Source organism: Cervus canadensis, chromosome X, assembly GCF_019320065.1.
Source record: "Cervus canadensis isolate Bull #8, Minnesota chromosome X, ASM1932006v1, whole genome shotgun sequence".
In the NCBI taxonomy this organism is placed as follows: Eukaryota; Metazoa; Chordata; class Mammalia; order Artiodactyla; family Cervidae; genus Cervus; species Cervus canadensis.
The window spans coordinates 26,780,638-26,796,008 of record NC_057419.1 but is presented as its reverse complement, the minus strand read 5'-3'; the positions used below and the strand labels follow the sequence as shown (position 1 = coordinate 26,796,008).

Genomic DNA, 15,371 nt, shown 5'->3' with positions numbered 1-15,371 from the left:
ATAGAGAAAGGAGGCGGAATCTGTCTTTCTAACTTTGTGTTGACATATACATACAGGAAAGTGCACAGATCACAAGAAATTTTTGCGAACAAACTGTACTGGTATATCTTGTACTCGAGAAACCTTCAGGGCCCTTCTAAGTTACTCCCCAGCTCACTAAGGATATCCACTGTTCTGTCTTCTAACCAGTGGACAGTAGTTAGAGGACTAGGGGTAGAGGGTATTGTGTTGTGTTTAAGATGGGAAAGATTTTCTTGAATGTAAATAAATCCCATAACTTCTCTAGTGGTTGGCCAGTCACTGTTTCTTTTTATGTTTGGGACAATTTTCATTTCATCCTTTCAAGTGTTTTTGAAAGTAAGTACGATTCAGTGTTTTTACAAACTTAAGTTGAATAATTGTTCCTCAAACATCTACTTTTGGAATAGTGGTTTTCTAAACTTGACTGACCGTGGGAATAGATTCTTGGGACTCTCTTAGGTTTACTGAGTCAGACACTCTGGGGGAAGGCATTGGAATCTGTGAGTCTAAAAAAAATTCCCAGGTGATTCTGAAACCTTTTATGTTACACAGTCCTGGTACACAGCACATTTTATTGAAAAGGAAACTGGTGTGTGTATGTATACATACAGAAATACACACTCATATATGTGTATATATATTTTAAATTTATATATATGTATAGATATTTAAATTTATTTTATTGACCTATAGTTGATTTACAGTGTTGTGTTAGGAAATTGGCATATATTTTTAGTGGAAATTCTAGTAAAATAATAGATCTGTAATTGTGGGAGAATAAAAGTATTACTCTTCTTAATAATGAGAGAGACTATATGCTATGTTTTCCATAAAATTGATAAAGCAAATTGTCAGGGTTTTGAGCCCCACTGTTCCTGAGCATCCTTGAATAATTCTGAGGATGACTGATTCAGCTTGAGATTTTTATGTGTCCCTAAAGCAGTCTGTTTAGTCAAAGCTATGGTTTTTCCAATAGTCATGTACAGATGTGAGAGTTGGATCATAAAGAAGGCTGAGTGCCAAAGAATTGATGCTTTCGAACTGTGGTACGGGAGAAGACTCTTGAGAATCCTTTGGACTGCGAGGAGATGAAACCAATCAGTATTAAAGAAAATCCACCCTGAATATTCATTGGAAGGACTGTTGCTGAACCTGAAGCTCCAATACTTTGGCCACCTGGTGCGAAGAGCCGACTCGTTAGAAAAGACCCCGATGCTGGGAAAGATTGATGGCAAAAGGAGAAGGGAGCAGCAGAGGATGAGATGGTTAGATAACATCACCCACTCAGTGGACATGAATCTGAACAAATTCTGGGAGATAGTGAAGGACAGGGAAGCCTGGGGTGCTGCAGTCCATGGGGTCACAAGGAGCCGGATACAACTTAGTGACTGAACAGCAACAACATAGCAGTTTTCATGGGACACAATCAGAAAGTTGTCCTGGAGCTAGAGTTCTGGACAGTACACTTTTATTTGCAAAACAAGGACAGTTTAGCCTCTGGGTATCCACTGTGATCTGAGTGTGAACTCACCTGATTAATATCTTAGTTAACTGTGTACAGCAATCTGCCCTTGCTGCTAGTGCTGAAGGCTAAACTCAGTCTTATGCCTGAGTCTTAAAAAAAATTTTTTTTTTAAGTTGTAACTTGCGTTTCTTTGAGTTAACTCATAAGCTTCCTCTAAACTCTCAGGGACCATGTTTGCTTAAGTGTCGTATCATGGTGTGCATGCGTGTGTTTGCTTCAGTTGTCTGACTCTTTGCGACTCTATGGACCATAGCCTGCCAGGCTCTTCTGTCCATGCGATTCTACAGGCAAGAATACTGGAGTAGGTTGCTGTGCCCTCCCCCAGGAGATCTTCTTGACCCAGGGATACAACCTGTGTCTCTTATGTCTCCTGCACTAGCAGGTGGTTTCCTTACCACTAGTGCTACCTGGGAAACCCATGGTAACTGATGTGGAATAGATAGGTAAAAAATATTTATTTTAAAATGAAATTCTAATTGACCTCTTCCAATTGTTATATCTTATATAACACGACTTCCCTAGCCTGATTTGTTTTTGTTCTTGTCAGTCCTTGATGAGCTCCAGTGGAGAGAGGAAGAAGTGGAAGCCTTTTAAACAGTGGTGGCCTGCTCTTTTACAATATTTCCTGTTAGGGCCCCATCCAACCAACTGCCAATCCTGGTGCTCAATTTGCATTGACAATCAAGTGCTCTGTGGACTATGTAAAACAAAAGTTGAGAGACAAAGAGAGTCCACATGTCTAAGATGGAGAATATACCTTGATAAGCACAGCATATAAGATGTATTCTTAGGGAATATAGTCAGACAGAAAGAAAGAGGGTTTAACCACATGAGCCAGAGAACTCCATGACACTCCCTCTGAAATTTGCAAACTCAGGGTCACCAGCTGACCTGTTTCCCCTATGACTATGGGTCTCTTACAGCTACCTTTAAAATCTCAAGGAAGCCAATACATTGGTTTCCTTAATTTGAGACCTTCAACTAGCTGAGTTCCAGGAGGAGTGTCTAGTGACTGAAGGGCACAATACAGAGGATAGGCTGGACCTAAAGCAGTGCAGCCTTTGGATCTAGTTAGTCCTGTGGCTGTAGCTTAGCACTCATTGAAGATACAGAGTGGACTTGACTTTGAACTACCAAACCAGACTCTTCTATTTCAAGGTAGAGAATGTTTAATCGGCTCTTCAGTTCAGTGCAGTCACTCAGTCGTGTCTGACTCTTTGCGACCCCATGAACCGCAGCATGCCAGGCCTCCCTATCCATCACCAGCTCCCGGAGTCCACCCAAACTCATGTCCATCGAGTCGGTGATGCCATCCAACCATCTCATCCTCTGTCGTCCCCTTCTCCTCCTGCCCTCAATCTTTCCCAGCATCAGGGTCTTCTCTAATGAGTCAGCTCTTCGCATCAGGTGGCCAAAGTATTGGAGTTTCAGCTTCAACATCAGTCCTTCCAATGAACACCCAGGACTGATTTCCTTTAGGATGGACTGGTTGGATTTCCTTGCAGTCCAAAGGACTCTCAAGAGTCTTCTCCAACACCACAGTTCAAAAGCATCAATTCTTCGGCACTCAGCTTTCTTTATAGTCCATCTCTCACATCCATACATGACCACTGGGAAAACCATAGCCTTGACTGGACGGACGTTTGTTGGCAAAGTAATGTCTCTGCTTTTTAATATGCTCTCTAGGTTGGTCATAACTTTCCTTCCAAGGAGTAAGCGTCTTTTAATTTCATGGCTGCAGTCACCATCTGCAGTGATTTTGGAGCCCAAGAAAATAAAATCAGCCACTGTTTCCACTGTTTCCCCATCGATTTGCCATGAAGTGATGGGAGCAGATGCCATGATCTTAGTTTTCTGAATGTTGAGTTTTAAGCCAACTTTTTCACTCTCCTCTTTCACTTTCATCAAGAGGCTCTTTAGTTCTTCACTTTCTGCCATAAGCATGGTGTCATCTGCATATCTGCGGTTACTGATATCTCTCCCAGCAATCTTGATTCCAGCTTGTGCTTCCCCCAGCCCAGCATTTCTCATGATGTACTCTGCATAGAAGTTAAATAAGCAGGGTGACAATATACAGCCTTGACGTACTCCTTTCCTGATTTGGAACCCATCTGTTGTTCCATGTCCAGTTCTCGCTGTTGCTTCCTGACCTGCATACAGGTTTCTCAAGAGACAGGTCAGGTGGTCTGGTATTCCCATCTCTTTCAGAATTTTCCACAGTTTGTTGTGATCCACACAGTCAAAGGCTTTGGCATAGTCAATAAAGCAGAAATAAATGTTTTTCTGGAACTCTCTTGCTTTTTCGATGATCCAGCGGATGTTGGCAATTTGATCTATGGTTCCTCTGCCTTTTCTAAAACCAGCTTGAACATCTGGAAGTTCATGGTTCACGTATTGTTGAAGCCTGGCTTCGAGAATTTTGAGCGTTGCTTTGCTAGCATGTGAGATGAGTGCAATTGTGCGGTAGTTTGAGCATTCTTTGGGATTGCCTTTCTTTGGGATTGGAATGAAAACTGACCTTTTCCAGTCCTGTGGCCACTGCTGAGTTTTCCGGTCTTGTTTTTGCTGACTGTAATCAGCTCTTAGAAGGTGCATATGTACCCATTTTCTGAGCCAAGCCATCTACCCTGGGCGGAGAGTGAGCCTGGCAAACAAGGAAAGATTCTCAAAGACTGTCACTTGGGACAGTGAGTGCTCAGGCCATGGGTACACATAGTCTAGAGATCCTAGCCCCTCACCAGAAGAGGTCCACCAGTGATCTCACTTCCCAGGAGGTATTTTTAGTCTGGTTGTACCATGATGGGTCAGGATCCCTCATGGAGAGAGAACACCTTTGTGTTCATGTCTCACAGGGCAGCATAACAGGAGTGCCCATGAAGAAAAGGTCACAAAGCCAGCACTTTAGTGATTATGACCCAGTTGGTTAAATCTTTCTTGAGGACATCAGACTTCCAGATTCGTATTCTTTTTCTTCATTGGGGAGATAAAAGATTAAAGAAGATTCTTCTTTGCTCCTTTTATTGCCCTCACACTTTTCCTGGGGTGATTTCTGCCCATTTTAACAGACTTTCCTTTGTAAATCCTGATATTGAGTGGCTTAACCCAAGCAGTTAATATGAGCTCTGACAAATTGTGATAGTCCACCATTGAGAATCTCCATTTTGATAACGTCCGGTCAAGCCGGATGGAGTAGTCTCTCACCAAGAGGAGCCCTCTTTGATACCAGAAAAGAAAATAAACCACCCAAGATGCTGGGTAGTGAATCAGCATCAGACTTCTCTGCCTGTGGATTCTTTACCCAGGCTCTTCCTGTGAGTTTCCACTGCACAGGTCAATACCACCAGGTGTGTGGCTGACTCATTGCTGAGAATGACCCTTGACCTGCAGTCTCCACCCATATTTTGGCATAAACCTGACATGATTTAGGTGTGTATGAATTTTTTTTTACATACAATTTATACACATTGAGATGCACAGATTGTAAGATATACGGATTGTAATGTGAGCTTTGACAAATGTATACACCTTCTGTAACTCTCACCCAGTCAAGATATTGATCATTTCTGTCACTGCAGGAAGTCCCATTGTGCCCCTTCTCCACAAGTCTACCCCACACACACTTCACCTCCCAAGCATTGTTGTTGTTGTTCAGTTCCTAAGTCGTGTCTGACTCTTTGTGACTCCATGGACTGTGGGATGCCAAGCTCCTCTGTCCTCCACTATCTCCCGGAGTTTGCTCAAACTCATTCCATTGAATTGATGATGCCATCCAACCATCTCATCCACTGTCTCCTCCTCCTCCTGCCCTCAATCTTCCCCAGCATCAGGGTGTTTTCCAAAGAGTCAGCTCTTCACATCACGTGGCCAAAGTATTGGAACTTCAGCTTCAACATCAGTCCTTCCAGTGAATATTCAGGGTTGATTTTCTTTAGGATTGAGTGGTTTCATTTCCTTGCAGTCCAAGGGACTCTCAAGAGTCTTCTCCAGAACCACAGTTCAAAAGCATCAATTTTTTGGTGCTCAGCCTTCTCTGTGGTCCAACTCTCACATATGTACATGACAACTGGAAAAACCATAGCTTTGACTATAGGGACCTTTGTCGGCAAAGTGATGTCTCTATATTTTAATATGCTGTCTAGGTTTGTCACAGCTTTTCTTCCAAGGAGCAAGTGTCTTTTAATTTTATGGCTGCTGTCACCGTCCACAGTGATTTTGGAGCCCAGGAAAATAAAATCTGTCAATGTCTCTACTTTTTCCCTTCTATTTGCCATGAAGTGATGGGACTGGATGCCATGATCTTAGTTTTTTGGATGTTGGGTTTTAAGCCAGCTCTTTCACTCTTCTCTTTTACCCTCATCAAGAGGCTCTTTAGTTCCTCTTCACTTTCTGCCATTAGAGTGTTATCATCTACATATCTGAGGTTGTTGATATTTCTTCCAGCAATCTTGATTCTAGCCTGGGATTCATCTAGCCTGGAATTTCACATGATATACTCTGCATAGAAGTTAAGTAAACAGGGTGACAGTGTAAAGCCTTGTCATACTCCTTTCTCAAATTTGAGTCAGTCTGTTGTTCCATGTCTAGTTCTAACTGTTGCTTCTTGACCTGCACACAGGTTTCTCAGGTGACAGTTATTGACTCTGCTAATTTCTATCACTGCATATTAGGACTAAGGCCACAGATTTTAAAGCATAAAGATTTCCTTAAAATCTAAATGGTGAGAAATATCAGGAAATAATATTTAATCAAGTAAATTGGCACTTCTCAAGGCAGGAGGAGGCCTCCGAGGAGACTTTTGTGAGCGTCTGGACACATTTTTGACTTATGGCTGGGAGGGGTTGCACTGGTATCTAGTGAGTACAGGCCAGGATGCCGCTGTGCCCCCTACAGTGCACAGGACAGCCTCCCAACAGAGAATGATCCAACTCAAAATGTCAACATTGCTGAGACTGAGCAACCCCGAAGTAAACCTCTGCAGAGAGAATTGTGGCCCTGGGGAGTGTTAATTTCTGGATGGCCCAGGTCTCTGGGGATGAGGTTTTTTGTTGTTGTAATTTGTTGAGAGCCTGCAGTAAACTGAAAGGGCAACTGCAGGAGAGAGCTTTCTTAAGTGCTACCACCCTTGGGGCCACAGTTCCTGCTGTGGAATGGGAGGGAAGGTAGGCTTAGGTCAGGAGAGGCTGACAGGAGAAGAGGGAGATAAAGAAAACAACTTGGGCAATAAAAGGGTAGGCTTAGCATAATATTAAAACTAGAAAAATGGGCAGGAGTGGGGAAAAGTAGAGATTAATGACTCCTAGGCACAGCAGATAAGAATCTGCCTGCCAATGCAGGAGACTCGGGTTCAATTCCTCGTCTGGGAGAATCCCACATACTGCAGAGCAGCTAAGCCTGTGTGCCACAACTCCTGAGCCTGTGCCCTAGAGCCCTGGAACTGCAACTTCCGAGCCTGTGTGCTTTAGTGCTTGTGCTCCACGACAAGAGAAGCCACTGCAATGAGAAGCTCCTGCTTCGCTGCAGCTAGAGAAACCCCACACAAAGCAATGAAGACCCAGCACAGCCAAAATAAATTAGTAAATTTAAAAAAAGTTAATGACACCTAAAGTACAAGCAGCAGAATAAAAAATAAACAAGTGAGACTACATCAAACTGAAAAACCTCTGCGCAGCAAAAAAAACCATCAACAAAGTGAAGAGACAACCTATGGAATGGAAAAAAATGTTTGCATACCATGCATCTGATAAAGGGTTGATACCTAATATATAGAAAGAACACATACAACTCAGTAGCAAGAAACCAAATAACCAAGTTAAAAAATGGGCAAAGGACCTGAAGAGACATTTCTCCAAATATGATATGCAAAAGGCCAGAAGATACTTAAAAGGATGTTCGGCATCACAAGTCATTAGGAAAATGCAAATTAAAACCACAGTGAGATATCACCTCACTTCTATTAAAATGGCCGTCATGAAAAAGACAAGAGATGAATGCTGGCATAGATGTGGAAAAAAGGGAACCCTTGTGCACTGTTGGTGGGGCTGTAAATTGATACGGCTACTATGGAAAACAGTGTAGAGATTCTTCAAAAAGGACTAGCAACAGAACTATCATGTGCTCCAGCAATTCCACTTCTAGGACTATATCCAAGGGACACAAAAACACAAACTCAAAAAGGTATCTGCACCCCCATGTTCATAGCGTTATTTATAATAGCCAAGACAAGGAAACAATCTAAGTGTCTATTGATAGATGAGTAAATAAAGGAATGTACGTATATTGTGCACACACACACATACATATATATAAAATGGAATTTTGTTCAGCCATAAAAATGAAATCCTACCATTTGTGACAACACGGATGGACCTTAAAGGCATTATCCTAAGTGAAATAAGACGGAAAGACAAATATTATGTGATCTCACTTATAAATGGAATCTAAAAACAAATAAAAAACCCTAGCTCATAGAAGAGATCAGAATTCTGGTTATGATAGGTGGAGGATGGGAGGAGGGGGAATCGAAGGAAGGTGGTCAAAAGGTACAAACCTTTGGCTATAAGATAAATAAGTACTAGGCATGTAAGGTACAACATAGTGACTATAGATTACAGTGATGTACAATATAGAGAGTTGTTAAGAGTCTTAATCCTAAGAGTTCTCATCAAAAGGAGAAAATTTTTTTCTTTTTCTTTTTGTCATTTATGAGAAGATGGACATTAGCTGAACTTGTAATTGTTTCACAATATATGCAAATTAACCATGCGGTACACAAACTTAGGCAGCAATGTGTGCCAGTTACTTCTCAGTAGAACTGGAAAAATGCATATAAATTCCAGCAAAATGTTAAATTTAAAAAGTAAATGAGTTGAGATTGAAAATAAAAGATGAAAGTGAGTGAGATTAATCATTAAGAACATAAAAGTAGAAATCTGAATGAAAAAACAGTAGAAAGCCTTCTACTGAAATTTGAGATGAAATATGTGAAAAGTAGGGAGGATTAATGATTGAAAGCAGGAGTCAAGAATTTAAAAGGTCAACACAAGGCATTGTATCAAATGAGGAGGAAATAGGGGTCAGCATGAACCCAGAATGCTTGGATGGGGAAGTGGGAAAGGGATGAGGCACCAACTGTTGCTGGTAAGAAGGGGAATTGAACAAAGTTGGGGTGGGGCCAGTCAGCTGGCTCAGTGGAAAGTCCCCAGTATCAGCAGTGTTGTCAGTAGTCTGAACAGACCCAGAGGGCAGAGAGCGCTGAGTTGGCACCTCCAGATACCAGCAGCCTGATAGGCCATCTCCTGGGGAGTGGGGAGGGGCATACTGTCAGAGTGGCTCACTAACCTTTATCCTGAAAGCAAAAGAAATTAGTGGCAGTATTGCCTGGAAATTAATACCTTTCAAGTATTCTACTTAATGCTTTGGGGTATAGTCATTATTTTTAAACCAGTTTAAGTAATAACCATTTCTTTTTTAAAAAATAGCTTCCAGCTCTTTGTTTGCTTCTGAGATATGGGAATTTCCTTTTGTGTGTGTGTGTGTGACTCCAGGCATAAATTTCAACAGACCTTTGAGGTTTTAACTAGCACTATATGCTTTGTGAGTATTTCTGAGTAGCCTAGTCTTTCACATTACAGGCATTGCAAATCTCAGGAATAGGATTTCCATGATGCTAAATCACGCCTGAGTAGTTAGAACAGGTCAACCACTCATTTACTTTTTGCCTGTCTTCTGTCCCTTCATGCAGGCAGAAACTATTCTTGAGCATTTTCTATGTGTTAAGCACTGTTGTAGGCATGAGGAATACAGGGTGAGAGACAGCCCCATCCTGAAAGGGCTTCTAGTTTGGGAGGGAGAACTTCATAGTCATAAATAAATGGATAAATAAGACAAGAAAAGCAATCAACTTCCATGCTCTTGGGCAATTGTACAGAAAGCAAAGCAAGTGTAGAACATTCTAGGCGGAGGAACCAGCATGAATGAACCCATAAAGCTGGAAAACAGCATGGGAAGAATGCAGGAGTCCAAGTTTTATGGGGAAAGGCAGAGTGACTGATGAAGAAGGTGGTTGGGGTCAGATCGTAAATAGGCCTCTTAGACTCACATAAAAGTCCTAGGTAATAAATACCAAAGGATCTCAAATACGGGTAGTACTCAGGTTTGCAGTTTAGAAAGATCATTCTTTTGCAGTGCGGTGGTTTGAGTCATCAGAGGGCCAGGTGAACAGTTAGAATTAAGCTGTTGAAACAATCCAGGAAAGAAACAAGGGCCCAAGGGGAGAAGAAAAGAGGAGAGAGTAAATTAAGTTCTTTTAACAGGCAGAATTAACAGGACTTAATAACCAATAGGATGGGGGGTGGTGGAGATGACCTTAGAACTTCTGATTGGGTTGTCTAGTTGGAGGGTGGCACCATTCCTGAGAGAAAAAGTAGCTGAAGAGGGGGCATTTCTGGTGGAAAGATTCAAGATGGTCAAGTGCTGTGTATTAATTTTTTAAATGTATTATTTTTTAAAACTTTTCTTGATTCTGCAGCACACATTCACCTATCAGGCCTCATAGAGACTTGGAGGCACAATCAAGATCCTGATGAGCTGGTTTTGGGTGTGTTTGGTGGTGGGAGCTTGTGTCCCATCCAGGTGGAAATGTCCAGAAGTAATAGGATAAGTGAGTTGGGAGCTCAGAAGAAAACTCTGGCCTAGAATTGCATGTCTGGGAGTCACTGGCTTTGTGTTGAAGCCGTGGGCATGAGTGACCCGGTCAGGGAGAGCAGGACACAGAAAGAGTATGAGTTTGGGAACAGAGATTGGGGGAGAGCAGCTCTGGGTAGGAATGGAAAGCGAGAGCTGCTGAACATTTCATTCTTAGAATTAAAGAAAGAATCTTCACTCTGTTCAATGAATCAATTGGTGAGATCATTAAAAACTCCTTCCCCTGTTAGTGGTGTGTGCGCGCGTGTGTGTGTGTGTGTGTGTGTGTGGTGTGTCATTTATTTTACTTAAAAGGCTAAGTAGAAAACTCAGGAACTACTACTGTCTTTTGGAAATGAAGATAAAGATGACTTGGAATTTTGAGTGCATGAGAACATGTTTTTTAGGTTCTGACTTCCATAAAACTTCAAGAATGCATTTATTTCCCATAATGCACAATAAGCCTTTTGGAGCAGAAGTGGCTGAGGTTGCAAGTGTGCCCAAGTTACACACCTTCAGTTTGGAGAATTGGGAGAAGGCTTAAATTGCTTCTGTGTTTCAGGTAATTCAGAGGTTCGTGGGGCCGGCCAGCCTGAGCCTGCTCACCTTCAAGGTCTATGCATCATCAAAAAAGGACTCACCTCACAAAGATACTGTGAAGGTTAATGAGGTAATATGCTGTGATATATTTTGAATATCTGATAGAGTTACTATGGGGAGGATACAAATTGACTATCAGGAAGCTATAACAATTTGGAAGATGTTTAAAAGGAGGAAATATATTTCCTTATAGTTTGTTTTTATATGTGGAATGCTGCTCACTATGGCTTTTTCAACTTTAATTAATGGTACTTAGCTAAGGGCATAATTAAGGACTATTTCTTACATTTTTATTGGGGAAACTGCTCTATCCCAGTAGATTGTAAGCACAAGTCACTTCTAAGTGATCTTCCTGCTTCTAGACTGCTTATTAAGCCAAGAAAACATTCACATTTTTCCTTCGCCTAAGCAATTAAAGACCAGGGCTCATCCTGCTTCTTGGCTGGATTAGAGGCTTGTAAGTAGATGCTTAATAAATACTGAATATATAAAATGAGAAATCATCTCTCCATTGTTTACATTCCTTTTTGTCTCTGCTTCCCACTGATTATTTTGGCTATTTCGTTTCTTTTGAAACTAAAATACTCTGTGTAAAGTATCATAAATATCTACCTTCAGTCATGATCAGGGTTACTTGAATGGTGTTTACATAAAGCTGAATAACTTATTTTTTTTGCCCTTTACTCTCTTCTTCTCAGGCCTTGGGACAATGGCATCTTTGAGGGTGAAGAAGGCAGCCCATGGTGGCTCTGAAACATTTCTTCTCTGCCTGGGGGACAAACCTGCTCTCCTGCTTTCGTTAGCATTAGACTGATCATTAGAAGATGACTAGGCTAGGTTAGATTAGAACTAAGTCTAGACTGACTCTTCAGTTACTCTCAGGCTTTTTTTTCCTATCCCACCTCCCACCCACCCTTTAGAGTAATAGAATCCTTTTTTTCAAACTAAATCTAAGGTGAAATAACAAATACCAGTATATAAAATGGGTGAAGAGGGCTGCTTTGTCTGCTATGAGTAGGGTCGGAGGAGGCTATGACACCTCATAAGAGCCCTGCTGTCTTGGCCTAGGCCTTATTAAGAAAGTAAGTATGGTAGAAAGATGGTCTAAAGCAAGGTTCAGGGTGCACATAATCCTTAGTCACTGTAGTTCATGAATTACTAGAAATATGATGCTTATAAATTTGACAGTTGATTGTTATTTCATTGCTGTATATGCTTCTTCATTTTTTTCTGTTTTGTTTTTCAATTTTTGCAGCTTTCACTCTACTCCGTTCCTGAGGATCAGTCTAAATATGTGGAAGAACCAAGGACCCAACTTGAAGAAAGCATCTCTCATCTCCGACATTATTGCGAACCATATACAAGTTGGTGTCAGGTACAGCTGTTCTGAAAATAGAATGAATGCATTTCTGTTTAGAGTCAGTAGTGAAAAGTCTATATTGGCTCTAAGTTTTCAGAAAAAGGCACAAAAAAGGGCCCCAAGTTAAAGAGTGCCCAACTTAAAAATGTTCATTATTGCCATCTCTGGAAGAGAGCAGAGAGCCCTGACTTCCTGGTGGCAGCTGTTGCCATAGCTGCAGAGAGAATTTCCTTCCCACTGGGCAGAGAGTGTCACATTGCCTAGAGAGCAGAGGCCCATGGTACTTATCTTTTTTTTTGGCCAGGCCTGCTTGGCTTGCAGGATCTTAGTTCCCCAACCAGAGCTTAAACCCCAGCCACAGCCGTGAAAGCTCTGAGTCCTAACCACTGGACCACCAGGGAATTCCCCCATGGTACCTATCTTGTTGGTTGTGGCTATGAAACCATTATTGTCCACCAGGGAGGATACTGGGACTGGAACTTTAGTAGGAGGAAAAGGGTACAATGCAAACATTTATATATATTAAAGTTAGGAAGTTTCTCTCCTCACAGAGATTCTACAAGTCAGTACCACTTTAAGCAGGATGGGTACAGAGCATTTCAAATGCAATATTAAGAGAGTAGATAACTAGAGGGTGGAATTACATGTTTGAGTACTGAAGTGTTTCCTCTAGTGATCGAAGATCTGCATCTACAGATTGACTTGTACTGCTCAGGTTTTAGATCAGACATATGTCATTATGTTCATGAAAGCACATCTGCAGCTTTTAACATTGGAAACTGAAGTGTACAGTCTACAGAATGTTTTTGTTGACTTTGATCTATATATTTGCCAAACTTGATTTTGAAAATTCATGACAAAGTAACAGAATGTAGATGTGTGTGCTGTGGTCTAGATTTACTTTGCTTGAGATTTATAAACTCAATTTTCATCCAAATCTTTTAAAATTTTAAATTTCCACTGTCTGTGCCAGTGCTGAACTTTTGTTCACCAATTTAGAAAATAAATGGTAAACATAGACCCTGTCAACAACATAAATTAGGCCATTATACTAGAGTATCATAACCATATTATAGAGTTATGAAATACCTAAAGACTTTACATATAATGTGCTGTAACACATTTAGACTTTATTCTCTTGTTCTAGAAGATTTTTAAACCATCTGCTGGTAGTTAAGATAAGGTCAGCACATTTGCAAATATTTTTGTACCATGTAGGCATGACTGCATGACTACTATTATTTCTCTCTTGCTCTTTTTTTTTGTGGTTAAAAGTACTTTATCTCTTTACCTTTCAATCTAAGGTTGCTTTTTGTTTTTTACTTTCTTGTCTGTGCTTGATGCTTAGTGCAGCAAAATGCCTCTGAAGCTGACAGCATAGTAATCAACATGTTTATTTGTACTGCTTATAAGTAAAAAAGCTTTTTTGTGATTATACTAGTTTTATTTTCCTGTAGATTGAACTCTTCATGAATGAAAATACTTTTCATTCCTGACTTCATTTTCAGACCTACAAGTTCTAGTCCCTTTCTTTAAGAACTAATTTAATTTTCTTAAATTAGAACTGATTCTAATTCTTAAGAACTGATTTAGTTTTTCTTCATAGTTAACAGATTATGCTAGCAGAAGTGGGCAGTCATTGGTCTGTAGCTTTTCTTTTTTTAAAATGAACAAATCATTTTCCAAGTGGCAGCTGGTTCCGATATCTTCTAATATCCACATATCTCTTTTTCCATTTTTTACTGTAGATTTCTTGAAGGTGGATACCTTCTAGCCTAGTTCCTTCTTTTCTTTAGGATCATCTGATGTTCATGTAAAAAGTCTTTTTATTGTTATTAAGAGAATGTTAATGCTTCATTTGCTCAGGATTGGGGTACATGTCTCCAAATCTGGTATAGACTCCTTTGTCACATTCAATTGGGTCATTTCTGCTTCAAATGGGCAGTTTTCAGATACAAGCTCTAAAATCATGGCAAATCAGACTTAATATGAAAGATTTAATCTCACAGGGAAAGGATTTCCACTTTAATTATCGAGGGGACTGAGTGTTTTTCATCCTCTTCAGTTTCAGTAGAAGAATAAAAAGGCTGGGTTGTTGAAACCACTCTACTTGAAATCTTTGCTTCCTGTGGCAATAATAAGCCATTCTGCTAAGCAATTTGTGGTGAACAGGAAATTACAAAAGAAAAAAAACAACACAAAACCCCTCAGATAGACAGTAAATCCCTTTGTTCAAGAAGTGCTAATAACATGATAATTTATTCAGTAAAGATAAATACATATTTATTGTTACTTTCTAATCAACAAAGTCTATTCATTCTTTTTTTTATCTTTTTAGGAAAAGTACTCCCAAAATAAGCCCAAGATGCAAAGTTTGGTTCAATGGGGGTTAGGTAAGTTGATTTTTAATTAGGCACAGTCAGTTTGTTTGACATTGGATGTTTTAACTGGTATTCCGTGGATGTGCTCCAGGGGATCTGTGAATTCCTTAAAATTATATGTAGAATTTTAGAGCTACTTGGTTATTTCTGGAAAGAGGGTCTGTTTTTTCCATCAGATTTCAGGAAACTAGTGTCCCCATTCAGGTAAGTCTCTTCAGGATCGTTAGGATTGTTGACCTAACAGGTGCAGATACACTGGATTTTCTTTTTTTTAAATCTGTTTCCAGATGCAGTGTCCTAGCTCATCTATAGGTTTTCGGAATCAGGATCGCTCATTGGCATGGCTGTTAACACATGTTATAGAAGTCTAGATGCAGGAAGGAACTAGGCTAGTGTGCCTAGGAAAGGCTTTATTGCATGATTCGTGTGTTCTTACATGTTTTCATTTGTTTTTTTTTTTTATCATCTTTCACATTCACTTAACACATACACCCATAAACTGATTTCACAGTCTTGTGTTCAACTAATATTAAGAAATTAATAGACATTGGTCATATTTCATTCCCTTTATTGGGCGTCTAAACCAGTCATCCTCTTCTTTCTACAAGTGTTTGTTTCCATGACAGAATAAACATGAGTACAATTTATTTCTCTGTGAAAATCATCAGAGCATTGATGTGCTGATTCCCCCGAGACTACCCACCATATAAATACAGTCTTCCTTTGAAGATAGACATATTAGTGGCTTACCAGTTCTCTAAATTATCCATGTGGATTAATATCTTAATTTTAAAAACAGTTA

The 15,371-nt window shown here is 40.3% G+C and overlaps 1 protein-coding gene across 1 annotated transcript in view; it reads left to right on the top strand.

Moving 5' to 3' along the window:
* APOO (apolipoprotein O) overlaps positions 1 to 15,371 on the top strand; it is a 55,548-nt gene that overhangs the window by 14,585 nt on the left and 25,592 nt on the right. Inside the window, exons 2-4 of the mRNA XM_043458659.1 lie at positions 10,791 to 10,898; positions 12,084 to 12,203; positions 14,527 to 14,581. Of these exons, the coding sequence (XP_043314594.1) occupies positions 10,791 to 10,898; positions 12,084 to 12,203; positions 14,527 to 14,581 (283 nt within the window). The remainder of the gene's footprint in view (positions 1 to 10,790; positions 10,899 to 12,083; positions 12,204 to 14,526; positions 14,582 to 15,371) is intronic.